This window comes from Cajanus cajan, chromosome 6, assembly GCF_000230855.2.
Source record: "Cajanus cajan strain Asha chromosome 6, NIPB_CcT2T_4, whole genome shotgun sequence".
Lineage (NCBI taxonomy): Eukaryota > Viridiplantae > Streptophyta > Magnoliopsida > Fabales > Fabaceae > Cajanus > Cajanus cajan.
In genome coordinates, this window is record NC_138522.1 from 47666407 (window position 1) to 47694214 (window position 27808).

At 31.6% G+C, this 27808-nt stretch overlaps 3 protein-coding genes and 1 long non-coding RNA gene across 7 annotated transcripts; 2 read left to right on the forward strand and 2 right to left on the reverse strand.

The window, feature by feature from the left end:
* Positions 1–106: 106 nt before the first annotated feature.
* Positions 107–2586, reverse strand: LOC109797259 (putative cyclin-A3-1). The gene is made up of 8 exons (XM_029270939.2): positions 2261–2586; positions 1924–2156; positions 1757–1832; positions 1570–1646; positions 1458–1491; positions 1215–1349; positions 994–1128; positions 107–906 (listed from the first exon to the last, which is right to left on the reverse strand). The coding sequence occupies exons 1-8, from the start codon at positions 2516–2518 to the stop codon at positions 841–843; spliced, it is 1014 nt and encodes a 337-aa protein (XP_029126772.1). The 5' UTR covers positions 2519–2586; the 3' UTR covers positions 107–840.
* A 7123-nt stretch (positions 2587–9709) lies between these two features.
* LOC109798076 (putative cyclin-A3-1) lies at positions 9710–13041 on the forward strand. Its single transcript, XM_020358283.3, has 8 exons — positions 9710–10131; positions 10221–10453; positions 11070–11145; positions 11248–11324; positions 11415–11448; positions 11537–11686; positions 12365–12499; positions 12576–13041. The coding sequence occupies exons 1-8, from the start codon at positions 9877–9879 to the stop codon at positions 12636–12638; spliced, it is 1023 nt and encodes a 340-aa protein (XP_020213872.1). The 5' UTR covers positions 9710–9876; the 3' UTR covers positions 12639–13041.
* A 2591-nt stretch (positions 13042–15632) lies between these two features.
* LOC109798077 (uncharacterized) lies at positions 15633–22827 on the reverse strand. Of its 3 annotated transcripts, XR_014434762.1 has the most exons (5): positions 22434–22827; positions 22249–22302; positions 21850–22097; positions 15969–16029; positions 15633–15819 (listed from the first exon to the last, which is right to left on the reverse strand). It is a non-coding gene; the product is annotated as an uncharacterized LOC109798077 (long non-coding RNA). The 3 variants fall into 3 exon arrangements; XR_014434761.1 differs by having other exon boundaries at positions 15633–16029; XR_014434760.1 differs by lacking the exons at positions 15633–15819; positions 15969–16029 and having other exon boundaries at positions 21614–22097.
* A 1166-nt stretch (positions 22828–23993) lies between these two features.
* On the forward strand, positions 23994–27470 carry LOC109797400 (RING/U-box superfamily protein). 2 transcript variants are annotated; one of them, XM_020357429.3, is made up of 8 exons: positions 23994–24742; positions 24813–25039; positions 25140–25245; positions 25350–25427; positions 26177–26397; positions 26480–26543; positions 26627–26960; positions 27045–27470. In XM_020357429.3, exons 1-8 carry the CDS (start codon positions 24700–24702, stop codon positions 27121–27123), a joined length of 1152 nt encoding a protein of 383 aa, XP_020213018.1. In that variant the 5' UTR covers positions 23994–24699; the 3' UTR covers positions 27124–27470. The 2 variants fall into 2 exon arrangements, with proteins under 2 accessions (XP_020213018.1, XP_020213017.1); XM_020357428.3 differs by having other exon boundaries at positions 23995–24738.
* The last annotated feature ends 338 nt before the right edge of the window (positions 27471–27808 follow it).

Below are 27808 nucleotides of genomic sequence, written 5' to 3' on the forward strand. Positions count from 1 at the left end.
CATCAGATAAAGTCAGCTACTTAACTAATATGACGTCAAATATAATTTACCATGAAATCTTTTTTATAACTTCTTAGTGCACAACATTTTCCGAGTCAATTAAAGATCAAAGTTTCAAAAAATGTTATTTGCATAAAATGCATAACTTCCTCTTATATTCTTTGTTTCCTTTTCATAGAACTCAAAATTGTGCTATTTACTATTTTCTCCTATGTCAACCAAGACATTCTTTGTACAATGATAATCTTCTTTTTGTTCTAATTTTGAGCTAAGGCTGTTCTTTTCTCTGCATCTCAAGATCCTTCTAGTTCCTATTAGACCCACTCCAATGAAAATCCTTCATTGCTCCTTGTTTCTCTATGGGACAAATTATCACAGTTGGACTCAATCCATAACCACGGTAAAGAACTGAATCATCATACTTGCTGATGACACCATCTCTAAACCCCAAGATCAAGATCCCTTTTTTGCAGCCTGAAAATATTGTAATACCCTTGTTTCTTGGTTGAATCACTCGGTCTCCCCCAAAATTGCAATAAACATCATTTCAGTCAATGATGTCAATCATGTTTGACAAAATTCAGGATGACCTTTTCATGATAAAAACAAGCTGATATGACCATTAAAGCTAGCTCACTGAGATGAAAGTTGTCTGGGAAGAACTATGCAACTTTTGCCTCATCCTGCACAGCAATTTCCAAATTTGTTTAGAAGTGTCCAGATCATGATTTTGTCTTATATCTCCTCCAAGGCCTTAATAACAGTTGAACATGAACTGATGAAAGGCAATCAAACATTTTGTATCAACTGACTTTTATTTCTCAAGGAATTCTCACTGCATCAATGATCTTCAAAGTAACAAATAGGAATGAATGGAGGGGAAGGTAAGTCTGCCACATATTTAAACTGTTACAATAGAAAGATTATTATCACTAAATTTGCCACAATAAAAATCAAAGTATAATATTATAGAAGGAATACAAATATAATCACCTGATGCTGTTTGTATTTGTCCCGAACAGCTTTGAAAGATGGAGCCTTTCTTGACAAATATAAGTCATGCAAGATAAGGACACACTCTTTCAACTCAAGTGATTTGTAACCCAAGCATTCACGCAAAGAAACAGTCTGCAGTAATTTTCACCTTTGAGTGTCTCAAAATACAAATAATACACTATTCTTTTATATATATATATATACTATCCACAACTTACCCAAGGATGCACTTTTGGCGAGATAATAAATCTAGCCAGAAATATGACAGATGCAGCCACAGCAGAAGGCAAGAATCTTAAACAATCATAATCCAACAAACTTAACTCAGCAAGATAACAGCTCAAAAATTTAAACTGCAAATTCAAAAATTGAAAATAAAATAAAAAATACAATTAGTAAACAATATAATAAAATCTTTAAATAGACAATTGAGAAGGAAAAACAAGAGCAAATTAACTTACATTTTGATTTTCAGAAGTAACATCAGTAAAACTCCTGAAAAAAATGACAACACTCGGTTAATTTAATTTCAAGGCAGGCCAAATATTCCCATTCACAAAATACAATCCTTACCTTAAAAAAGTGTTTACAGTAGGATTTCCCATTTCAAAATTTAAGGATTTGAGTATTTCAGCCTCCATCTTCACAACCTATAATCATAAACATGGAAAACAAAGCGAGAGAAAAAAATAAACGACACATAACAATGAAATAATTTGGTAAAAGGAAAGAAAAAAAGAATAATAACATAGTTAGTTACCTCTGCCTTATCATAAGTGTTATCAGTAATAGTACAGAATTTATCCACAGATGGTGGATCAATCTCCTCATATTTACTACATATTAAAAAAAATTGAAACTGTCATGTTCAAGTATATTAAAAAAAAAATTAAAAACATTATAAAAAAATAGGTAAAAAGGTCTTACGAAGCAATAAGCATTGACGAAACACCCAGCAACTGAAGTGTGGATCTAGTCACAGGATTAACAGATAAAAACCTATCAATATATGAAACAGAGAGATGAAGAGTATCTGAGAGAAGTTTGTACTCCTCTGCAACCTCAACTAACCAATCCACTAACACTGCTCTCATGGTTGTTGTAACTCCTTTCTGAACCTTATCAATGTAATCAGTTGTTGGTCTCCTCTTTCTCTGCATCTGAGAAAGAAGAAAAAATTAAAATTACGACACCCAAACCCCTCAAATTAAAAGAGAATATTGCTGGCTTGGACAAAATTAAAAATTGAGGAAAAAAAAGTTACCTCCATTGCACGAAGATACTCATGAATATCGTTAACATAAGGCTCATCAATCTGGGTGAGAGAAAGAACATTCTTTGTAGGGGTTGGATTCTTCAAACATTGGGGTTTCTCTCTGCTTGGCGAATGCACATTGGTAGGGACAAAAGAGTTTGGTAAATTAGAGAGATCAGCTAACACAACCCTATGCCTTTTGGGATGTTGTTTTTCCACAATGACCGTGTTTGCCTTTCTCTTTGCGGCAGCAGCGCGAGTCTCCATCTGCTTCTTTGTATGTGAAACAGAAACAACAAAGAGATTGAGAGTGGTGAGCTATAGAGGATGTTGTCATGTTTTTATATAAGGTAAAAGATAGAAAAAAAGAGAGGGATTTTGAAAATTAAAATTAAAATGTTTGGTGTATCTTTAAAATTTTCGGGATTTGGCTTTGATTCCAAATGCACATGTTTAGGATTAAAACACGCGGGAAGGCGCGCTTCTATTCCGCCATTCTCACCGATCAAAATCACTTTTTTTCCATATATCTCAACAAAAAGATTTATCAAAAACTTTTAAATCTTTTATTTTTTACTAGCAGAAAAAAAAATACTTCGTGCCTGCATTATATTAAAAGAAAAAATAAATAAAAATAAAAAAATATTCATGAAAAAAGTAGTTATTAAAAAATAAATAAAAGATAAAATGGTTCATGTAAAAATAAAAATAAAAAGTAGTTATTGAAAGTAGTATTCATGTTATATATTAGTATTAGTATAAATTTATTAGTTTTAAGTTCTTAAATTTAATTAAAAAATATTTTTTCTAATTTTTTAAAATAAAAAGGTATAATGGTAAAAAAAAGTGGAAACTAAGGTGATTATCGAAAGAGATATCCCCTTTATATATTAGTATAGATTTATTATAATTATTTATGTATTAAATATTAATGATTTAAAAAATATTAATAAAAAAATTTGTTATAAAATATAATTTATGTATTTAAAATATTTATGTATAATAATTTAAAATATAATTTATAAAATTAAAATATTTATAATATAATAATTTTAAATATATTTTATATATTCAAATATAATATATATATATAATTTATTATAAATTTTAATTATATATAATAAACATATATGTGCATTGTACAAATTAAAATATTAATTAAATAATATTTATAAATTTCTATTTGCAAATAAGTGAATAACAATTTCTATTTGAAAATAAGTGAATAACAGTTTAATAAATACGCGTATAACTAATTTCATCACTTGTATTTCATGTGCATGCATATTATTATATAAAAATTGTGTGAATGATTATATGAATAAAATGAGTCAGAAAATTAATTTACAAAATGAACGAAAATTTTAGATAGGAGGAAATATGAAAGTAACTAAAAAATAGCACGTAAAAAATTCAATTGCATAACAAAAGAACATGCAAACGAAAATGAAGTTTTAATAGAAATAAAAAGTATATATAAAATAAAAAATAAAAATAAAATTAGAAATAGAAAAATCCTACAAAAAATTTGAATTAATAATTACACTTGCCGGGAATTTTTTTTTATTTTCATTTTTCTCTTTCTTACACTGTGTAGCCATAAGTATTCGATCAGCAAATACTTAAAAGAATGAAGTACTTGCAATATCAAATAGAGTAATTTATTATTATTATTTTTAGTATGAATAACAAAAAGGTGAGAGAGATATACATAAATATTAAAATTTAACATTGAAAATAAGAGAATAAATATTTATGTTCAAAATGGTCACAACTTCAATTAATAGTTTTTATATTCACAAGGCAATAGAAGAACTCTACATGCTTGGTTGATTGAGTGTTAAGTCAAGGTTGTTGAAATTGTTAGTTGTGAACTTCAATCCTGGTTCTCTACTCTCCGCGTGTACCTCATCCTATCTAATATCTATGAAATTCAAGATCCTGAAGCTAACATTTTGTTCATTTGTTTTCTTCTATCTTAACTCCAACAGTTGGATCAATTATTTCCTCCAATTTGTCAATAGCAACTAGATTTAAATGTTTCCTGCCACCTACAAATATTACCAGATGTCCTAACTAAAAAAAACATCCATTGACAAAACAAATATTGAAATTTAAGAGTAATTTAGTGTTTTTGGTAAATGTTATGTCTCAAGGATGGTAGAAAATAGGGCTGTTCACAAAATTATTTAAAATTAAATTTTTTAAATAACTAAACTAAACTAAACTAAAATAAACTAAATTATTTTTTAATAGTTTAAACAAACTATTATTTTTAGTGTAGTTTATAAAGCTAAACTATTAAAATTAATAGTTCAGTTTACTAAAACTAAATACAAGAAACTAAATACAAGAAGCACATTTACGGAGAACCGAAGAGTCACCAGGGTCTGCACCAAGCTCCCCGGATAGGTCGCGCGCTGAGACGAACACCGCCGCTTTGTTGCCTACGTTTGCTTTCTCATTTACTCCTTGTTCTCGCTTCTTGTAGTTTTTTGAGATCCAATCAATAACGGAATTTCTTTTTTTTCTTCTTCTTTTGCAGTAATTCATTTTCAGTTAAATATTTATTTAGTTTACATAATTATTTTAAATGGACAATCATTACAGAATATTCGAGATAAATATTTTTCGCTGAATATAATTTATACTATTTCATATTTAAGACGAAGATTCAATCTCTGAATATATAAATTAAAACAAACGCGTAATTATTTTAAATTTAATTTATAATTAATATCAATAATTTGGTAGTTTAATTTAAAAATGTTGATTTTAATTTTTTTTTAATGTAGTTCAATTTAGTTTATAATTAATAATAGTTTAATTTATAATTAAAAATAATTTAATTTAATTGATATTATAGTTTAGTTCAAACTCTTAGAACTATAGTGCACTAATCTATATAATAGTTTAGTTTAGTTTAGTCAATATTTATTTTAGTTCAATTTAGTTTAGTGAACTATTTATTATAGTTTAGTTTAATTTTCTTCTAGTTTAGTTTAGTTTAGCAATTTAAACACTCCTAGTAGAAAACAAAATCTCACCTAGTGTCCATAGATATGACCTATAGGAGTTGATGAAGTGCCTCAAGTTGACGACCCTGAATATAGTTGCATCACTATTCATCTTTTCATATTTTAATGAATTATACTAGCACTTACAATTCATAATAATGATTTCATTTAAGAAAATGTTTAAAATTCATTACTTCAAATAACAATATCAATTAGAAAATTTTGTAACACTTAACTTTTTCGTAATTAAATTAATTGTATATATTTTATTATAAAATTTAAAAAATTAATTATAAAAAAATTTGATATCAAAATTATATTCTTATATTTTTTTGGTTATTATTCGAGAATCGTGATATAATGTATTGTTTTATATTATTAATAATGGAAGGAAATATATATATAACCAGAGTTTTTTTCTTAAACCCTAAACACTCAAAAGAATAAGAGGGATGGAGCGAGAAGATCATTTTAGAGACTCACGTTCTTTGCATTTTAGTGATCGAGATAAAGGGAGAGTGACTTGAGTCAATAATTTAGCTTTAGGATGTGGGATAATTGTTAGTTAGTGAGATTAATCCCCAACCTTTGTTTAATGTATGCGTTATATAAAGAGGGTTTTTTCAAATGTATTGTGTTCTTGAATTTTAATTTTCCTTATGATTCTTTTACTCTTATGATTGGTGTAATTATGATTATTCTTGTCTAATTTTATGTATTGATGTCTGTTTGATGTATGCATTGTATGAATGATTTTTCCCAAATGTTTTTTATTATTCAATTTTAGTCTTCTATATATTTTTTTTACACTTGTAATTGTTATAATTATGATTATCTCGGGCTAATTTTGTGTATTGATGTTTATTGATGTGATTTAAGTTGCTTGTAATTGTGATTTGAGTTGCTTGTAGATTCTTGTGAACCCTGAGAGATACATTTGGGTACCCGAGGGATGCATTTAGGTAATTATATGAGGATAATTTATAAGTACAATTTTGTGTATGATATTAGATTTATATATATATATATATATGTGAAATTTCATATAATTTGAATTGTTTGACAATTTATGAGTGTTTGTGATTTTTGTAGGAAACCCTTATTATAGAGTAAAGTGAACATTGATATTAGTTGTATGAATATGTGAAATTAAGGTTGGATTTAAGTAATTGATGATATAACAGAGTAATTAGGCTTTAGTCTATTTTTTACCAATTGGATTGAGATAATAATGTTTGAGTGTGAGTTATGTCTAGTTCTAAAAAAATTGGTATTAATATACCTTGATATTTAATGTGATTTCTCTATGTATGATTAATAAATTGAGTTTTAGTTGTTGGGTTAGAGATTAGACACTTGGGAATATAGTTTAAACTTAAAAATCATATAAAAATGTTAAAGAATGATCGAGTTATGTGAATTAAAATATGAACCTCGTATTTTGTGTGTGAAATGTAACATGCAAATAAGTTTTTTAGTAGACTTGAATGGAAGAACTAGGTTTTGTAATCTTCATAAAAGTTGTAGCCTTATAAGTTATTTCAAATGTCGTTGGAATCACTTAAAAAATATATTTAAAACTCAAGTTGTGATCAAATTGGCGAGTAAATGTCAGACTATCATAATTAAGTTAAAACATTACAATTTTGTATTTTAGGACAATAAAAAAAGTGTATACAACTGTCTTATATTTATAAGATAATTAAGATCAACTTGATAACATATGTATAACTCTAAATAAAGTGTTTGGACAACATGATGTCTTAAAAGATTAAGTTGTGAAAATATAGTTTGTGAATGATGATAATGAATAATTTTACCTTTTAAGTGTTTGATCTTATAGATGATTTGAGGTACCTAGACAATACTTATGAAAGAAATTACAAGAGAGAATAATTATGAATAAGTTATAATATGAGTTGATTATTAATAACTTGAGGTATATCGAGTTAAAGTGTGTAAATGTGTGTTTGAATTGTAAACATGTGACTTTTGTGTGATATATTGTGTTGTGTGAGTTGGTTATCTTGTCCACGAAATGATTATTGTGTTAATTTATGAATATGATCAAGTATGATAATTGAATATGAAATTGTGATGTTATGATGAATGAATGTTGCAAATGGAATAATGTTGCCAAGTTGTTGAAATATTGACAAATTGTTGAGTATGTATATTGAGATATGACATGTCATTAAATCTATTGTAACATTCATTTCACATATATTATTACAAATTGACAAATTATTATATATTACACATATATTGTGTTTGATACCACATGCATGATATTTGCATTTGATTGTATTGTATATTGAGATTAATAATATAATGTATTGTGAATGAGTTTTTGTGTTTGATAATGTTAATTATATGTCAATATTGATATTATTACTATAAATAATGTATTGAGTGTGTTTGATGATCAATTTTGTATTTCATACCATGAGTTAGAGTGAGATGTTTCTCACTCATTTCGTTTTCATGTTTTTGTTATATATATCGTAACATCCCATTCATTTTGTTTCCATGTTTTTGTTATATATATTATTACAAATATATTGTTGATGTTAATGACGAAACTTGACCTTACATTGAGAATATTATAATATTTGATAAGGTGTGTGACATAAAAATTTAGATTAAAATTATTTTTACATTATAGTATAATATGACTCATATTTAGAATTATTTTTTTCACAATTTATGATTTTTTTGAGAGATTTATCACAAACTTAACCAACTACAATTTCATTTTTTATACCATCCTCGTCAAATATTAAAATTCTTCATTCACCAATATACATGGACAATATTGATTATCAATATATTTAGAAACAAATATTATAACTAAAAAATTCTTATCATTATTATTCTTGATTTTATTAATATTAAATTATTCATCAATAATGACACTTGTAAAGTAAATTAAACCAAAATGATACACAAAAATAATGCATTTTTATCACACCTTAATTATTTAGGAGAAGGTGAAGAGACAATGCATTAATTAATTATGAATCTACGACACATGCATAAACATTTATCACAGAAATATACTGAATACAAAATGAATGTATTTCCCATATATTGTTGGATTATTGGTTGTAATAGATTTTGAAAACATACATTTTGGTGACAACTTTTTTTTAATAAAAATATTTATTGATTATAAGTTTTAGTGATATAAATATTATGTTTAATATATAATATTTATTATATATAACTAAAATTTATAATAAATTATAAATATAAATAAATATTATATTTAATATATAAATTATATTTAAGATTTAAATATATAAATTATGTTTAACACTTATGATAAATAATTTATATTGTAATATAATAAATTTTTATTTATTAATAATTTATTTTAAAATATTAAATTTAATTCATAAATAATTATAATAAATCAAAAATTGAATTAGATTAAAGAGAAGGTCCTACGTTTTCATTCGTAAAATAAAATTATAAGTAATATTAGAGACTTGTTTAAGTTTAGGATGAATCACTTGATTTGTTTCACACTTTTTCTACCAACATTTTTCATTGCCTTGACAATATATAACAAATGGTCTTTGATTTTCACTCTCTCTAACTCATCAAAATCCTCATTGTCAAATGTATAATATCAAACACTCACATTTTTATACTCATATTTTATCATTTATTGACAAAAAATTGTCATCAATATATATCTCCACATAATATAACAAAATGTTGTAAATAAAATAAAAATTACATATTTATATTAAATATGTTTATTATGTACAATTAAATCTAATTCTTAAATTAATGCGTTGCTAATTCTAAAAACAAAAATCTTATTTCTTAAAACCTAAATAACAGCTTAATTAATTTTACTAGTATAAACAATTAATCAAAAATAAAATAATTTAAGAATTATTAATCTAATTACGTAGCTTACCTGTTTTATTAGAACCACACCCAAATTTTGATAAAGAGAGCCTATCATGTGCAAAATTTGACAGCCAATGATGTGACTTCTAAAACAAAAGTAATGATAATAAATGGAGACTAATCAGTGTAGAAGAAGGATAAACTTTTCAAACTGTTGCTCAACCATTGATCAAATAAAAAAAGGGAAATGTTGACGAAACCGTGTGTAATCACTATAATTAGTTTTATGAGTTTTTTTCTTTGTAATTGGGTGCAGGTTAGGCTGCGTTTGTGAAAAGTTATTTTCAATGTAATTTACTTTCATAAAATGGAACAAAAGAATTATTTTTTTATTTTGTGTATTAAAATGCATGAAAATCTATTAAATATTTTTTAAATAATAAATCAAACATATATTGTTGAATTTATTATTAACAACTAAATTTAATATTTTTAGAGCAGGATCGCAAAAAAAGTTCATTGGGTGCAATAGGATCGCGCCAACCCCGCCATACAAAATCAACAAATTTCCACTCAAAATGATTTTGAATGAAAAGGTAAAATGGCCAAAAGTTTTAACAAAGCCCGCTGCGCCATTCAAAACGGTTTTCATAATTGAAATTAAAACACCGGAGATGGCGTTTTCCACTTTTATAAATCTGGTTTCTACGTGCCTTGTCCGACTCATCACTCGCGGTCGCGGAGATGGAGACACGCGCCGCCGCAAAGAGAAGAGCCAACCAATCCCTTAATCAATCCCTTAAGAAACAGCGGATTGTATTGGCCGATCTTTCTAATTTCCCCAATCTCATCGATCCTCAACCCAAATGTGTGACAAGATCACGTGTCACCAAGAAGAAAATTTCCTCGGCAAGCAAAACAGTTGACAACAATGATGCAGAATCAAACATCAATGGTGCTTTTGTTTCTGATATTTACAATTATCTTCGTACTCTCGAGGTAACTTGTTTGTTACTTTTTATAACTTATTTTTTTCTTTTGTGTTTTTCAAGTTGTTCTAATTATTATGGTGTTTGATTGTTCTTTAGACGGAGAAGAAGCGAAGACCTAGGGTTGATTACATTGAGAAGGTTCAGAATGAGGTTACAATAAGTATGAGAGGAATATTAGTAGATTGGTTAGTAGAGGTTGCAGAGGAGTATAAGCTTCTCTCTGATACTCTTCATCTCTCTGTTTCCTATATCGATAGGGTTTTGTCTTTTAATGCTGTGAGCAAACCGAGGCTTCAGCTGCTGGGTGTTTCGTCTATGCTTATTGCATCGTAAGGCTTTACAAACTGCTTTTGATTTTGTGAACATTGTGTGTTGGGTTTTACCATAGGAAGTACTAAATTGATTTTGGCTCTCTTTTTTAACAATGAGATGTTGTTTGATATCGGTGTTTAACTATTATTTAGGGAAATTGATTTTACTTCTAAACATTGGACAAATTAGAAGTAATTTAAAGTAGTTTTTTGTTTTTTGTTTTTTTTTGTTGTTGTTGTGTATGAGTTGTAAAATTAACATTGATTTATGTGTAGATGTATAACCTCATGGGGAGGAATTGGTTATAAGTTCGTTTATGGTTTAATCTCATGAATTGAAAATTTTACCTAAGTTTGTATTTATTTCAAGTAATTTTAATTGATTTTTGTATTGGATGAAAGAAATCTATGTTGAGTTATATTATTTACTTGTTTTTAGAATAGAAATGTTTAGTTCTGTGCAAAATCCTTTCAGTTTTGATTGGAACTTTTCACCACTGAGACCCATACAAATTCTGCACACTACTTTCAGTCAACCAAATACCTAAAAAAAATACAGTTCCTTCACTTTCACGGAATCAAACAGGGCATTAATGTGATAAGCATCACAATTATGTTTCTTTTTAACATACAGGAAGTATGAGGAGATCAGCCCGCCGCATGTGGAAGAATTCTGCTTTATCACTGACAACACGTATGACAAGGCAGAGGTACTGTTCTTGTAGCCTTGGAATTATGTTGTTGTGTTGAATTAGATAACTCCATTTTGTTGAAGGGACTCTTTTGGTTTTTGTTGTTGTTTACAATGTAAGGTGATAAGTATGGAAGGGGAGATACTCAAGGCCTTGGATTTTGAAATGGGTAACCCCACTGTTAAGACCTTTCTAAGGTATTATTGATTCGTTTTATTTATTTATTATTGTTAATATGAAACCCCAACTAAAATTGAAATGACAATGGACTAATTGTGTGTATGCAGGAGGTTTACTGGAATTGCTTGTGAGAATAAAAAGGTGGGTTTGATTGGTTTCTACATTCTTCGATTTTGTCATACACTTTTGTTAAGTTTACTAATTGTTGTTTGTCATTTTCTACTTTCAGGCTTCGAGTTTGCAATTTGAGTTTATGAGTTATTATCTTGCCGAGCTAAGTTTGTTGGAGTATTATTGTCTGAAGTTCTTACCTTCTTTGGTGGCTGCCTCGGTTGTATTTCTTGCTAGATTTATCATTTGGCCCGATCTGCAACCTTGGGTAACAACTCACCCTTTGTATAATAGAATTGTCAAACTAAGACTTGTAGTCCAAGGCATTGATATAGTTGCAATATACATAGTTATATTTAGAAGCTCATAATTCAAAATTGTAGCACTTCTCCATAAAGGTAAGTAATTTGTTGATTCATACTGTTAGACGAATCTTCAAAATTTTAATATTTTACATGAACGAATGGGTTCAATTTTGTATCATTGTTATAAATTACATAATTTAATAGTGATATTTATTTTTATTTTTCTTTTGCTAGTTCTTATGGAACAAATTAAAATGCCATAAACTCAAATTATAAACGAAAAGGAATTAAAGGAGTATTTTGAACTTATTTTTATTTGATTATTTCACTATTTTATTTTTTACTCATTTAATGTGTGCATTTTATTTGGTTTTTTCAATGTTTAGTTTTCATTATTTTAAACAGAAGTTTTCCAAATAGATATAACTAATAATTTTTTTATGAAATTTATGGTCAAGTTTTATTTATTTTTAATTTTAAATTATTACATCAAACACTGTATATCATCTATGATATAGTTGAAGTTTTTTCGTTATTTCTAAATCTTATTATTTAATAATGTATTATGAGTCATGATGTAAAAAGGTAAGCTTGGCAGTTTACAATTTAAATTGTGATTTAATACCCTTTGGTTTTAACAGACTCCGGCCCTGTATGAATGCTCTCGGTATAAATCAATTGAGTTAAAGGAGTGTGTCCTCATCTTACATGACTTGTACATGGCAAGGAGGGGAGGGTCTTTCCAAGCTATTCGGCAGAAATACAGGCAGCACAAGGTGATTTATTTTACTTGTATTGCTCTGTCTTCAATTATGACTAGTTGAATGACTTGAGTTCTTTATGCTATATCAGTTTAAGTATGTAGCAAACGTGCCAGCGCCACCACTTTTACCTAATTATCTATTTGAAGAATGACGTACTTGGATAGAACATGCTCACAAGTATTTGTTAAATGACTTCATTATGAAGTCATTTCAATGCAGAGTTTCAGTTATAGATGTTATATGGTAAATTGCGATCAACTTGATTGTCTAAAAAGTTGCGGTCAGGACACTCTAGATTTTGTTTAGCTAGTGTAAAGTTGATATTATTAACTAATTTGCAGCCTGTGCATTGTACAACTCAACTGACCTTCAATCAATGACGTTAATGTATCTCTTCAGAATGACAATGTAAATTTTTCTGGGTCAGCCCCTAAACAGTTGGTGTGAAAGCTAGTTGCTCGCTGGCTTTAGGATCATGTATAGCTTGATTTGTGTATGTTTTGTCAACTAAAAACAACATGCATTTTTGTTATTAAGGTATCAATTTTTCGTTATTTGTCATGTCCTTTAATCGTATCCATAATAAGCAAGTTGGTAAACACTTCCAGAATTGGGTATATGGCTTCCTTAGTTGTGTATTGTGTATGTATATGTTTAGCCATTTAAAACTGAATGTGAAATATATGACTTGAAAATGAGTGAAATACATATCATTGATTATAACGTTTATAACGTACATAAAAATAACAGCAGTAATAAATTTATTTTTGTGGTTACTGGTGACGATAATTAAGCAAATATCCTGAAAGGACACATTCACAACATTCAGCCTTGCTAAGCGATGTGGTTTCAAAAGGATAATATTTAAAATATCCTGAAAACAGTGTGAAACAATGGTGAACATGCTATATTCCCCCACCAACATACCATAATTTGGCTTTGGTTTTTGATTTAATTGATGATAAATTGTAAGCAATAATTAAGTCAAAGGAACGTTAGCGGTTAGTAGCTTCTCCATCTCCTCCGATTGAGACTGCAACATAAAAGTTTATCTTCGAACCTCCTTAAGCTCGCATAGAACAATCTGTCAACACAACAAAAATTGAAAGTTGGAAATAGGTCTATTAAATGTTTGTTAACAAATACCTCAAGTTTGGAATCTGAATAGCTAAACGATATAATGGACGTAGAATACGCAGACACAAAATATTAAATCCGATAAAAAAATTCGCTTTCATAGTGAGATTTAAGAGATAGAAAGTTGTAATCCTACACAGGTTGTTCATCGTGACTAAACTGACCTAAATGTAGTTATGTTGATCTTGGATGTATATGTTGGTTTGCTTTGTCTTAGAAGTTTGATAAGGAGCTCTTAACTTGGCGTTCATCCTCTGGAAACTTAACATTAACATAGTCAAGGACCAATAAGAAACTATTTTAATTTAGAGACTTACTTCCAAATTTTTAATAAATTAGACGGGTCCAATTGATAGTAATTTAACCTTCCAGTTATTAGGAGTATTAAGAAAAGAGAAAATCGAGAATAGGGAGGATGTGTATTACATAAACCAAAACAATTGCAAGTAAGTAGTGAGTAAATATAGATAAAGCAAGATAACTAAATTACCCTTAAAATAAAATAAAAAACAAAAATACACAAAAAAGCCTATAGAGGGCCATCAAAGCTACATAATCTAACACCAGTAAGTACCAAAAGGATGAAGGTGCTCCCAAGAGGATGAATTGTCGTGAATAGCTTGTCCAAACTGAGGAGTGAGGACTCGATGTATTGTTGATGCCAATCTCCACCCTATCCCTTGGACTCATTTGACCATCCTGATGCAGAAGGGTCCAAGTTGGTGTTAACATACAACCGTGCTATGTGATTCTTGATCCCTGAGATGTGCAGAAAGGAGAGGTAAACAATATGACGCAAATTTAGTAGGGACTGACGACAAATATGGATAGATGCCAATAGAAAGTACCTAAAGGGAGCATGATCATAAACATTCTTGTAATGGCCTAGCCGAGTTATGAACTTGACCCTTATCAAGTTGTCAAACTCGGTCAAAGGTTTACCAACTTGACCAAGTAGTGAATTCATTATTGTCGAGCTACTAAGCTCGGCCACGAAATATAGACATCGAAATATCATATCGGCCCAAAGAGGTCACGTCATTAAAAAGATAAAAATATAATCTCGTCACCGTGCCGCAATCACAAGATAAAACCATAAAATTGTCAATGTGCCGGTAGACAATAAAAACCCTAAAATCATCAAGGTACGTCTGCTATATATACGAGACATTTACACTATCAAGTACTAACTTAAGCATCAGAGTCTCTTTTGCAGGTATCACCCCCATCTTGAAGGGGCCAACCTGCGAACCAGTGGAGGCTCACCAATCTCATCAAAGAGATCGTCACCGGTCCAATCTCAGGTGAGAACAATTCCCAAAATATCTTTAATTACCTGGACAATTATAAAGAAAAACTTAAATTCCCCATTAACTACAAATAAACAGTATATAAATAAAAAATAATTCTTAATTTATAAATCAATTTTATAATGTTAAATTAGATCCAATTTAAATTCACGTTCTATGATAACATCAAAGTTATTTTAGATCTCTTAAAAATTCATCCACCATTTATACACACAAAAATGGGGGAGAAACTCAAGTGTGATGGTGATTGAACAAACTTCTTAATCATATCGTTGTATATACCTATGGTGAATGAGGGGCTTCAGAATTGTACACTCCTCCAAATCACACTGTTCAAGAAAAATTGTAAGTTGTCTTTCAATTTTAATACATTTCACACCATTGATTAACTCATTTAATTTGTATGTTGCACACAAAAATAATAACAGTAGTAAGTTTGTTGTATGCGACTACCTTGACTGTACTTAAGCATATAGACTTACTGTTCGGAGTTGCACTTGCTTTAGAGTTTCCCGAAGGACATATTCACGATGTTTCGCCTCGCTAAGCGTTTTGATCTCAGAATAAGGATCACCTTCAAATATCTTAAAAATAATGTGAAACATCAGTGAACATGCTATATTCTTCATCAACATAACATAATTTAGTTTTGATTTAATTGATGATTAGTTGCAAGTAATACAAAGTCAAAGGAACCGTAGTCGCTTCTCCATCTCTTTCAATTGAGAATTGCAAATAAAAATATCTCTTCGAACCTCCTGGAGCTCGCATAGAACGACCAGTGGAACACTTATAACATTAATTAATTAAAGCTAGAAATAGATCTCTTAGATGATATACAATGTTTGCTAACAAATACCTCAAGTTTGGGATCCGAAGTCATCGCTGCATAACAACACAATAAATTAATGCGGGGAAAAATATTAATTAGTAGACACCAATATTTAGTTAATATAGAAGGGTAGCTACTCATTAACAGTAGATTATGATTCAAATGCCAAACAAACCAAACAATATATAGCTACGGAAAATACCTGGAGCTTGACATATTTGATCAGCTTCATCTTTCAACTTACTAAGCAACTTTTGAAAGAGCTACAGAGACAATGAAAAATTGTAATTTTCACAATAAAATTCCAGCAACCTTCTAAAATCGATGTCTAGTTCAAAACAATTATATTTATGATGCAAGACTAATAAAATTACCTCTTAATTATGCATGTTACATCAAGTCCACATGGACGATAATAACACCAAATTAGTTAGTTAGTTTTTTTTTCTGTATTTTTAGTTTCTGTTAGTTTTCTGTTTTAAGTATTAGTTTAGTTTTATTTTCTGTTTTGTATAAATAGTTGTTTTTTTTCTCTCTTGTATCCAACCTTTTTCATAATACATTTCTCTTCCTTTCGGTTCTCCCTCTCTATCTTTTCCTTTTCTTTAAAACTTGTTATGGTATCAGAGCTCTCTTTAAATAATACAATTCTCTGCTGGACATCTTCATCAGCCTCATGGATATCAACTTTACTTTGGAGGACATGAAAGACCCCACATGTCCATACTACATTCATCCCAATGAGAATCCTTCAATGGTTCTTGTATGTCCACTGTTGCGGAAACGTCTAGCAAATTTTAAACCAAAAGCAAAACAAGAAAGAAAGAACACCAAGAATTTAACGAGGTTCAGCCAATTATGCCTACTTCCTCGGACACTACCAAATATATTTCACTAAGAAATATTACAATAGAGAGAGAAGAGAAAACTACAAGCCTTAGAAGTTACAAATGAACTTGTAGTTGGGATGATTTCAAAGTGAAGGGAAGGGTTTCTATATATAGAACCTAAGGCACTACACATTCCCAAACTTATCCAATGTGGGACTAATTTGGCCACATCAAAAAAAAAAACTTATTCGATGTGGGACTAAATTTGCCACACCATATTCAACAAATCTCCACCTTGGCAAATTTCATATTTTCAAATCTCTCATCTTTGATAGTGTCTACCAATGCAGTCTTCAAATTTTGATAATATTAATCAAGTCCAAACAGTGTTGGAACTTGATTGAATCTACTACCTTTGTCAACATATCAGCTGGATTCTCTGTGGTCCTTATCTTCTGGATAGCCACTCCACCTTCTTCGATAATCTCTCTTATGAAGTGGTAACGAACATCAATATGCTTCGTCCTTGCATGGTAAGTTTGATTCTTTGCCAACATGATTGCACTTTGACTATCACAATGCACCTTCACATGCTTTTGTAGAATTCCCAATTCACCAAGCAACCCTTGAAGCCAAATTGCTTCCTTCACAGCCTCTGTCAAAGCCATATACTCTGCCTCTGTTGTAGACAAAGCTACAGTTGACTGTAAAGTAGACCTCCAACATACCGGTGCTTTTGCCAAAGTAAAAACATAGCCAGTAGTTGATCGACGATTATCCAGATCTCCAGCATAGTTGGAATCACAATATCCAACCACATTTTGACCATCTTGTTCCTGCTGAAATACCAAACCAACATCTACAGTGTTCAGAATGTACCGTAGAATCCATTTCACAGCTTGCCAATGCTCTTTTCCTGGATTATGCATGTACCTGCTCACAACCCCTACTGCATATGAAATGTCAGGCCTTGTACACACCATAGCATACATTAAGCTTCCAACAGCGCTAGCATATGGAACTTTAGACATGTAGGCTTTCTCTGCTGCATCTCTTGGAGATAAATCTGCACTGAGTTTAAAATGAGAAGCAAGTGGTGTACTAACAGGTTTTGATTCATCAGATATGCCAAAACGTTTTAGTACCCTTTTCAAATACTCTTTCTGAGTTAAACAAAGTCTTCCCAATTTTCTGTCTCTACTTATCTCCATGCCAAGAATCTTCTTTGCTTCACCAAGATCCTTCATTTCAAATTCACCATTTAATTGAGTTTTTAACTTCTCAATTTCCTCTTTGTTCTTGGAAGCAATCAACATATCATCAACATAAAGAAGAAGATATATAAAAGATCCATCATGCAGCTTGCGCAAATACACACAGTGATCGTACTCGCTCCTTGTGTACTTTTGCCTCAACATAAACTTGTCAAATCGTTTGTACCATTGTCTTGGTGATTGCTTCAATCCGTACAACGATTTTTCAAGTTTACAAAACATATTTTCTTTTCCAACAACCTTGAACCCTTCAGGCTGAGTCATATAGATTTCCTCCTCCAAGTCTCCATGTAAAAATGCCGTCTTTACATCCATTTGAACCAGTTCCATATCCAATTGTGCCACCAAAGCCAACAGAACACGGATGGAAGAGTGTTTTACAACTGGAGAAAACACCTCATTGTAGTCAATTCCTTCCTTCTGAGCATAACCTTTGGCTACTAACCTTGCTTTGTAGCGCACTTCTGACTTGTCAGGAAATCCATCTTTCTTTGCATATACCCATTTGCACCCAATTGCTTTCTTTCCCTTTGGAAGATTTGCTAACTTCCAAGTCTGGTTCCTTCTAAGGGACTCCATTTCTTCAGACATGGCACTTCTCCACTTATCTTCTTCTGAACCTTTGACTGCTTCAATATAAGTAGTAGGAATGTCATCACTTGCAACTGGAGATGCATAGGACACCATATCAACATAACGAGCAGGCATTATGGTTGTCCTCTTTGGCTTTCTTAATGCAATTGATTCAAGTTGCTGTGGAGGTTCTTGGATATGAACCTCTTCTTCATCTGACTCCTCATCTACCATAGGAGTTTTTTCTTCATCATTTGCTGGAAAAACAATCTTCCTTTCAAACTCCACCTGTTTTGGAGTACCATTCTTCTTTTGTTCTGTTATCACCTTTCCCAACATGGTAGATTCATCAAAGGTGACATCCCTGCTAATGATTGTCTTCTTGGTCTCTAGGCACCAAAGACGATATCCTTTTACACCAGATGCAATCCCCATGAAAATTGCTTTCTTTGCACGAGGATCCAATTTTGACTCCTTAACATGATAATAAGCAGTGCAGCCAAACACATGTAAGGAATCATAATCTGTAGCAGGTTTTCCGAACCATTTCTCTAGTGGTGTTTTGCCACCAATTGCACTTGATGGTAGGCGATTGATAAGATGACTCGCATATACAACAGCTTCAGCCCAAAACTGTTTGCCCAATCCAGCATTGGACAACATACACCGAACTTTCTCCAGCAATGTTCGATTCATGCGTTCTGCCACTCCATTTTGTTGTGGTGTGTGCTTGACTGTGAAGTGTCTGATAATGCCGCTTTCTTCGCAAGCCTTCTTAAATGGATCACTCGTGTACTCCCCACCATTGTCTGTTCGAAAATGCTTGATCTTTCGCCCAGTTTGGGTTTCCATCCTCTTTTTCCATTTAAGGAAAATTCCAAGCACCTCATCCTTAGTCTTCATTGCATACACCCAAATTCTCCGGGAAAAATCATCAACAAAGGTGACATAGTAGTGGTTTCCTGCCAATGATGCTGTTTTTGAAGGTCCCCACACATCAGAATGAACATAATCCAAAATACCTTTAGTATCATGGATAGCTGTTCCAAATTTCACCCTTGTCTTCTTCCCTTTGACACAATGCTCACAAAAGTCCAATTTGTAAGCCTGAATATTTTTCAACAATCCTTGTTTCATGAGTAAATTCAAGGATCTTTCACCAGCGTGTCCCAGCCGCATATGCCATAACTTGGCCGACTCCAACTCCTTCTCGTCACTGGATGCCACTGCTGCAGTTCCAATAATAGTAGTACCTTGGTAATAGTACAACCTATTATTTTTCCGAACTCCTTTCATTACCACCAGAGCTCCAGAGATTATCTTCATTACTCCACCTTCTGCGTGCACCGTGAAACCCTTCTCTTCTAAGGCTCCCACAGAAATGAGATTTCTTGATAAACTCGGGACAAAACGAACATCCTTCAAAGTTCTGATTGCTCCATCACGATTCTTCAATCGAATAGAACCAATCCCATGTGTGGTAAGAGGAACATCATTTGCTGTATAAACAACTCCTTCTTCTAGTTCTCTGAAATCATAGAACCATTCTCGATTAGGACACATATGATTGCTGCATCCCGAATCAAGAAGCCAAGCACTAGAAGAGCTGGTTGAACCAGAAACAGCAAGTGAACAATCTGAGTCATCAACATACTCAGCTACATTTGAATCTGCAACAGTCTTAGATTGACCTTTGTTTTTTTGTTTAGGACAATCTTTCTTCCAATGCCCTTTTTCTCGACAAAAGGCACACTCATCTTTCCCAACTTTAGCCTTCGACTTCGATCGCTTCTTCTTTCCTTTCGCCTGGATCACCGGACGTCCTCTTGCAACCAAAGCTTCATTAGCCTTCTCTGAGCTATCTTTTTTGTCTTTTCTCCTCAGTTCATAGCTGTATAGGGCTCCACAAACTTCATTTAGAGACACAGCAACCTTCCCATGGAGTAGAGTTGTTTCAAGAAACTCAAACTCTTCAGGAAGTGATCCCAACAACATTAGGGCCAGATCCTCATCTTCAAAAGTCACGTCCAAGTTTAACAAATCAGCAACAAGCTGATTAAAACTGGTGATGTGATCATTCATTGTGGTACCAGGAATGTAAGTGAACCGAAACAGCCTTTTCTTCATGTGAAGTTTATTCTGACTGCTTTTCTTCAAGAACTTTTCCTCCAACTCCGTCATCAACTTACTAGCAGAGGTCTCTTTGCAAAATGCATACTTCTGCTCTCTTGATAAGCATGACCTTATTGTACCACATGCCAATCGATTGAGGGTCTTCCAATCTTCCTCTCCCATACTTTCTGGTTTCTTTCCTTCAATTGTAATGTCTAGACCTTGCTGAAAAAGAGCATCTAGAACCTCACTTTGCCACATGCCGAAATGACCGCTGCCATCGAAAATCTCTACCATCAACCTTGGATTCCCACCAACAGCTCTTTGCAAAATGCTTGAAGAAGCATTCAAAGTTGATGATGTAATTCTAAGTGGATTTTCTTCGTTTGCCATCTCAGCTCAATTTGAACAGAGGTTTAAAATTTGCTAAATGTCAAATAATAAAAATAGGTCCAGGATTAAGGAAAAATTTTCTGATGTGCCGACTATAGAATACCTACAGCGCACAGAGCATAGTGTTTTTTCCTTAAAATAACCTGGCTCTTGATACCAATTGTTGCGGAAACGTCTAGCAAATTTTAAACCAAAAGCAAAACAAGAAAGAAAGAACACCAAGAATTTAACGAGGTTCAGCCAATTATGCCTACTTCCTCGGACACTACCAAATATATTTCACTAAGAAATATTACAATAGAGAGAGAAGAGAAAACTACAAGCCTTAGAAGTTACAAATGAACTTGTAGTTGGGATGATTTCAAAGTGAAGGGAAGGGTTTCTATATATAGAACCTAAGGCACTACACATTCCCAAACTTATCCAATGTGGGACTAATTTGGCCACATAAAAAAAAAAAACTTATTCGATGTGGGACTAAATTTGCCACACCATATTCAACATCCACCTCTTACAGATACCAACTATCATACTTGGTCTAGATCAATGATGATGAGATTGTTGACAAAGAATAAGGAAGGTTTCATAGATGGAAGCATTCAAGAACCAAGTGCCAATAGTTCTATTCGTCCATTCCGGCAGCGCCGCAATACTATGGTTCTTGGATGGTTAGTTTGTTCTATGAGTGCAGAAATTACCCAATCAATTATATGGAGAAGCAAAGCATCAGAGGTTTGGGCAGAATTAAGGGAAAGACTATATCACATGCAGATCTTTTCAGAATTTCAGAAATTCAAGAAGAAATCTATAGCCTTAAGCAAGGTGATCTATCAATTACAAAGTATTATACGAGTATGAAAACCTTATGGGATGAGCTTGAAATCTTGGATCCTATACCCACCTGCACATGCAACGCAAAGTGCACCTGTGGTGCTCTCATGAATCTCAACAAGCATAGAAACACTGAAACTGCTGTGAGATTTTTGAGAGGTTTGAATGAGCAATATTCCACTGTAATGTCCCAAATCATGCTCATGGATCCTCTTCCTCCCATCAACAAGGTATTTTCTCTTGTTGCACAGCAAGAAAGACAGTTTCTTGCTGAAAATTCTTGAAATTTGAGTGTGTTAATCAACGTGGCTGGGAACTCTGTTCAAGATACAAGAAGGTTCAATAATTTGGTATTAGATAAATCAAAGGTGGCAACATTAGAATAAATGAACTAAGTTGTATATCAAGCATCGTAGGTTAAAAATACATCAACACAAATTATGTGAAAAGTTTGATAGCAAGCTCTTACCTTCTGCGTTCACCCTCCGGAGGATTAACGCATCGTTCTAGAATATCGTAAATGCTTTAAAACATATTTGGAAAATAATGAGCGTGGATCAGTAGATTGTTGAAGAAAGAAGAAAGGTTTTGAAATAGAATAGATAAAATGAGTGAAGGAATTATCTTGTAGATGACACATGTAAAGAAATGAACCTTTTTTGTTGGTGGAGAAGAAAGAGGGTGTTCCAGATGGGGAAAAGATCGATGGTGAGAGCGACATCAACATCACAAAGAACAGGAAGTTCGTAAGCTTTCTTGATAAGACCATTCCTCCTTGCCTATTTGTTGTGTTCTCAATCTTTTGGATCTCAAGCTTCACTCTCCCCATATTAGTTTCACCCTCTTCTCTCCATACAAATCAAAGCTAATCAAATAAATATATATGTATAGGAAAAAGTTGAGAGAAGGTGGCGACAAAGAGGAGGAAATGTAGGAGATGAATTTGTCTGTGTCACATTAATAACGGCTAAGAGATGCATGGCGGTTAATTTGTATATGAAGATAAGTTGAGATTTGAGTGGTTTGAAGCCATGATGAAGATGGAGGACGATTGCGTAAGTAAATAAAAGTGATAGCAGAAAGCCAGAAGCCATTGCCAAGTCCTTAAATTTTCTTGCATGTCTTTTTCAATCTCGCCACTCTTAGTCAATATATTATTTATAAGTATTTAAATAAAATGGTATTTTTATTATATAATATTAATTATATATATTAAAGATTACTAATATAATATTTTAATAATATTTAAATAAATTAGTATTTTATAATAAAATAATATTTATTATATTTAATTATATATTTTACAATTATTTAATCAAATGAATGGATGATAATAATGAACTAAAAATATTTTAAAATATATTTAAATTAAAAGTATAAATTTTTATAAATAATTAAATTAAAAGTATTTTTTAAAATTTTATAATGATTATCCTAGTAATGTTAAGTTAATATAATATATGACTCTCAAAATGGGTTGGTACAGTCTTATTGTTCTAACTCATATCAACCCATTTTTTAAGTGAGTTGGCCTAATTTGAATTAGCAATTTTAATGTTCAAAGTTTTTTAACTCAGTTTAACTCATTACGAGTTGATGGGCTAAATGGGCCAGCCCACCAATCTATCTACTTTTATTTAAAAAAAAATATAATTTAAAATACTTTAATTTAAAATAAGCTTTAATCTAAAATAAAAGTTGTCAAACTAAGTATTATGCATATAACATTAAATTTAATTTAAAAAATATACAACATTAAATAATCAAAACAAATAAAAATAAAAATTGTTGTCATTGAAATAGTTGTCTATCAATATAAATTTCATTGGAGACTTAATTAGATAAATCTATCACAATTTCATGTTGTGTAAGATCAATTTTATCTTTTTCTTAAAAAGAATTTAATTAAAATAATAATAATAAATGATTAAGTGAGCTATTGATGAGTTGAGTTGATGGGAGATGTAAATGAATTAAGTGAGTAGTCCGACTTACCATATGTTCAGCTTGAATGGACTAAGTTGAAAGTGAGTCAGATTGAGTGTTTGGATTAATTAAATTTTTTTATTTTTTTTTTCTCAACTTGACCCGTTTTCAAAATAAACTAAGTTGACACATAAACTAAAATCCACTTTGACATCTCTAAAATTAGAAAGTAATAATATGATAATTGTATCTTAAGAGATAAAAGTATAATTTACTTGAATATATCTTTTAAAAAAATATAATTTACATTAATAGTGTTAGATTAAATACATTAAATTATATATTTTAACATAAAAATAATAATAATGTAAGGAGAGAGACCTAATTTACTCATATTCTTTTTGTTGTTGAGGATTACTTGTCAATCCGTATTTTCTACGTCAATGGTATATCTTACTGGGTTTTGCTACCGGTTGAACATTAGGTCTGCCAGTCTCTGCTTTCGTTCATTTCTTCATTTTAATTTTGCTAATTTCCATTGCTCATATTTCTTACATAGTTGTATACACGTGAACGGACTGACGTCGCTTGTTAATAACTTTTTCGGATGATTAATTCCTTTTAATTTTTCTTACATTGATCATGTGAATTAAATTTTATTTCTCTATATTGGATCCCATATTTTATAAAAAAAAAAAGTGATTCTCCCATATTTTATAATTTTATTGAATGATAAATTAGATAATTACGTAATATAATAGTATAAGGCAGTAGGATTGGTAGAGTAATAGTAAAAGGATATGAGAAGTAATAAGGAGCAGCTAACGTTCAACATAGCTGCCATTCAAATACGTTCGGTTGAAGACTTGAACTTGACTAACTTGATAAAAGAGGATGCCAACTCCAATCTATTCTACTTACTTGTACACTCTTGGTCGTTGAATGGAACCAATGGCTCTATTACACCGAGCCATGCGCACGACACAAAGCCAACATGCTTGGATGCTGCCTCCTCTCACCATTTGGATTTGTGGCATGTAATTTTTCATCTTCTTCATGGTTCCCCCCTCCCTTCGCCACTCTTTCTCACACATTTCACTTTTGCAGTTTCAATCACACTCCGTTACGGCTATTACGCCAATTCCCGCCTCCTGCTTGGCCCTGCCTCCTCCCGTTTTATCAAGGCCAGCTCCGTTTTTGTCAAGCAGCTTCATGTATCAAACGGAAACAACAATCAAGTTATTCTTCATGCCTTCAATCAGAAACCTGAGTTAAGCTCCCAAACTAATTGGACCGTCTCCAATTTCTTCCTTGTTCAACCCTACAAAACCAAGGTAATTAACATTGTCATGACCTCATGTTTGCTTTGGTTTAACTTTTAAAGCACTAGTCATGGAGAGAATGGCCTTGAAGAAATTGATTTTTCAATTTCAGGGGATTTCTTTGTGGTTAAATCAGGGCTCCACCGTGCGTATGAGGTGGGAAACGCACACTACTAGTAGTTTGGACTTGGATCAGCTACATGGGATGGTTATCAAAGGTAACTTTACACTTGAGGGCAAATCTCATGGCTATCTCTTCCTTCTCTTTTGAGTATCAATTTCAGCTTTGTCTCAAGTCTCAACCACCATCTTTATTTTGCAGGAGAAAACAGGTTTGAACTACTACGGGCTAAACAAACGAGCTTCCCCAATGCAATTGCTCTTCGCCAGACTGTTATTGGTAATTGATTCTAGATTTCCTCTATCTTTCACTTTTAGCTAAAACTTGCTTCAAAGGCTACCTTAGAGCCATACAATTTCGTGACTAAGTGTGTGTTTGTTTTTCAGTTAGGTTAGAACGTAACCCAAAAACAATACATGAGTTACTTTAACTTTTTTGCATCGAAAAGTGAAAAAAGTGCGTTTAACTAGTTTTGAATGGATTTTCAAACACACACTAATTCTTACAATTTTGAAAGTTTCTATTTTGATTCTAACGATTTTGATTTGGGTCTAACTTAAATACAAAAGTTAGTTAATGGAGTGAAATTTCTAACACATTTTTTCATATAAAAATTGAACATCTTCAAATAATTTGATAATATTTTTATAATATTATCCAATAAGTTCAACATTAAATACTATAATAGATTTTGATAATATCTTAGAATTTAGATTTCAGTCTAATTCAAATTCAAGATAGTTCAAAAAGTAAAAATTATTTCTCATGATTTACATATCATTAGTTAATTTGATAAAAATTTATAACTATTCAAGTGAAACACTTGTGTGCTTAATTTTATTTTATAGAAATAATAGCATTTTTTTGTGGTAAAACTTACTAAAGTTAAAACAAAATCGTTACCAAATAAAGATATTCAATTCTACTCTCTAGAGTTATGCCCAATTATCTATGATTAGCACATAGAGAGGCATATGGAAATTTTGAGAGGGGCAGGGTGTGTTTTTGACTTTTGTGGACGTTGCTAGGTAAAGATGCTGAATACATCGTTGAGGAAGATGATAAATACCACATTGGGGTTCTAAACATGAATGCCAGGAAAATAATCTTGAATATGGAAGTTAATGTTTCGGCAAAGGTATATGATACCACCAAAGCCAAGAAGATGTGCTCCACTGCAAATGGGTCCTGTAGGCTTAGTTTGGTCTTCCCTAATACTCAATATGTTATACTTACGGCAACCAACGATGTAAGGCATAGCTAATTTTGTCTGAGTCATTTATCTTCACCAAAGTAATTCAACATCACATTGTTACATTGATTGATTACAGGGAGATGGGGGATATGTTGAAATTACTTTAGTGGCTCGTGTGTTGGTCTACATATTACTTTTAGGTAAAATTTCTCTTCTAAAGCCCTTGGTTTAATTTGATCATTCATCTTGTTACTAAAGGTGCCGCATTTTGCTTTATGTGTAGGATTTCTTATGATTGTTGTTTATCTGATCCTGAAATTCCTTGGAGTCTATGATAGTATTAGTGATGATCAGAATAATCAAGTGAGAGTGGACACATACAGACCAAATAATGTAGTTGCAACGCAAACCGAAACTGAGCCCATGTTGCGAGTGGAGACAAATCGATTGTCACATGGAACAAATGCAGAAGATGATGAAGACGATTCAGGAGCATCTAGTTGCTCTTCAGAGGAGTTATATGATGAAAAATTATGTGCCATTTGTTACGATGAACAACGCAACAGCTTCTTTGTTCCTTGTGGACATTGTGCCACGTGCTATGACTGTGCACAGAGGTACCTCACTGCACAATATATTCTTATGCTTTAATTTACCCATATACACATTTCATGAGATTCACATTAGAACGCATTTTGCAGGATTATGGAAGGGGAGAGTAAAGTGTGTCCTATATGCCGAAGGCTTATCCACAAAGTGCGAAGATTATATCACAATTAAGCTTATGAACTTGTCTGGTAGTGAGTTGATTTGAGGGATAGTATAGATAGTGGGGAAAATTTGATAGGAAATTAGACATTGGGAGTAGGTTTTGTGAAGAGAACTAGTGATGTTATTTTTGTCTTTTTCCATGCCTCAAATGTACTTCTATGGCTTTCTATTTTTTTGCATGAAGCTGCAGGGGAATGAGTTATTATGATTTGGGCAGAGTTCATATCTTAGGTCAACTGTAACGGGTGAGCATCCTGGTTTTTGCTTGGTGAGCATTTCTTATGAACTATTGTCTCTTTTCCAGAATATGCGAAAGAAAATGTATGATAACTTTAATTTCATATATTTCTTGGCTATTGCTCTATTGTGGACAGTCTATACTCTATTGCAATAATCCACCGTTGAACTGCCACGAATTTATTAATTATATCTCGGATTGTCATTCCATCATAATTTTCTTTTTTAAATCTTATAAAAGTAACTTATTTTAATCACCATAAACATCATTTTCTTTTAAAATAAAAATCTGTCATTTCGTGTTAAAATCTGCATTCTCAACGTCTTTTTTTTCTTCGTTCCTGGAGTATCCACTGAACCCCTGACCTTGCTTAAGCGTGGATCAACCCCTACCGCTGAACTACACGCTTGGGGTTATTCTCAACTCTGATACATGGCCGTTGTTTATTTTTTTTAA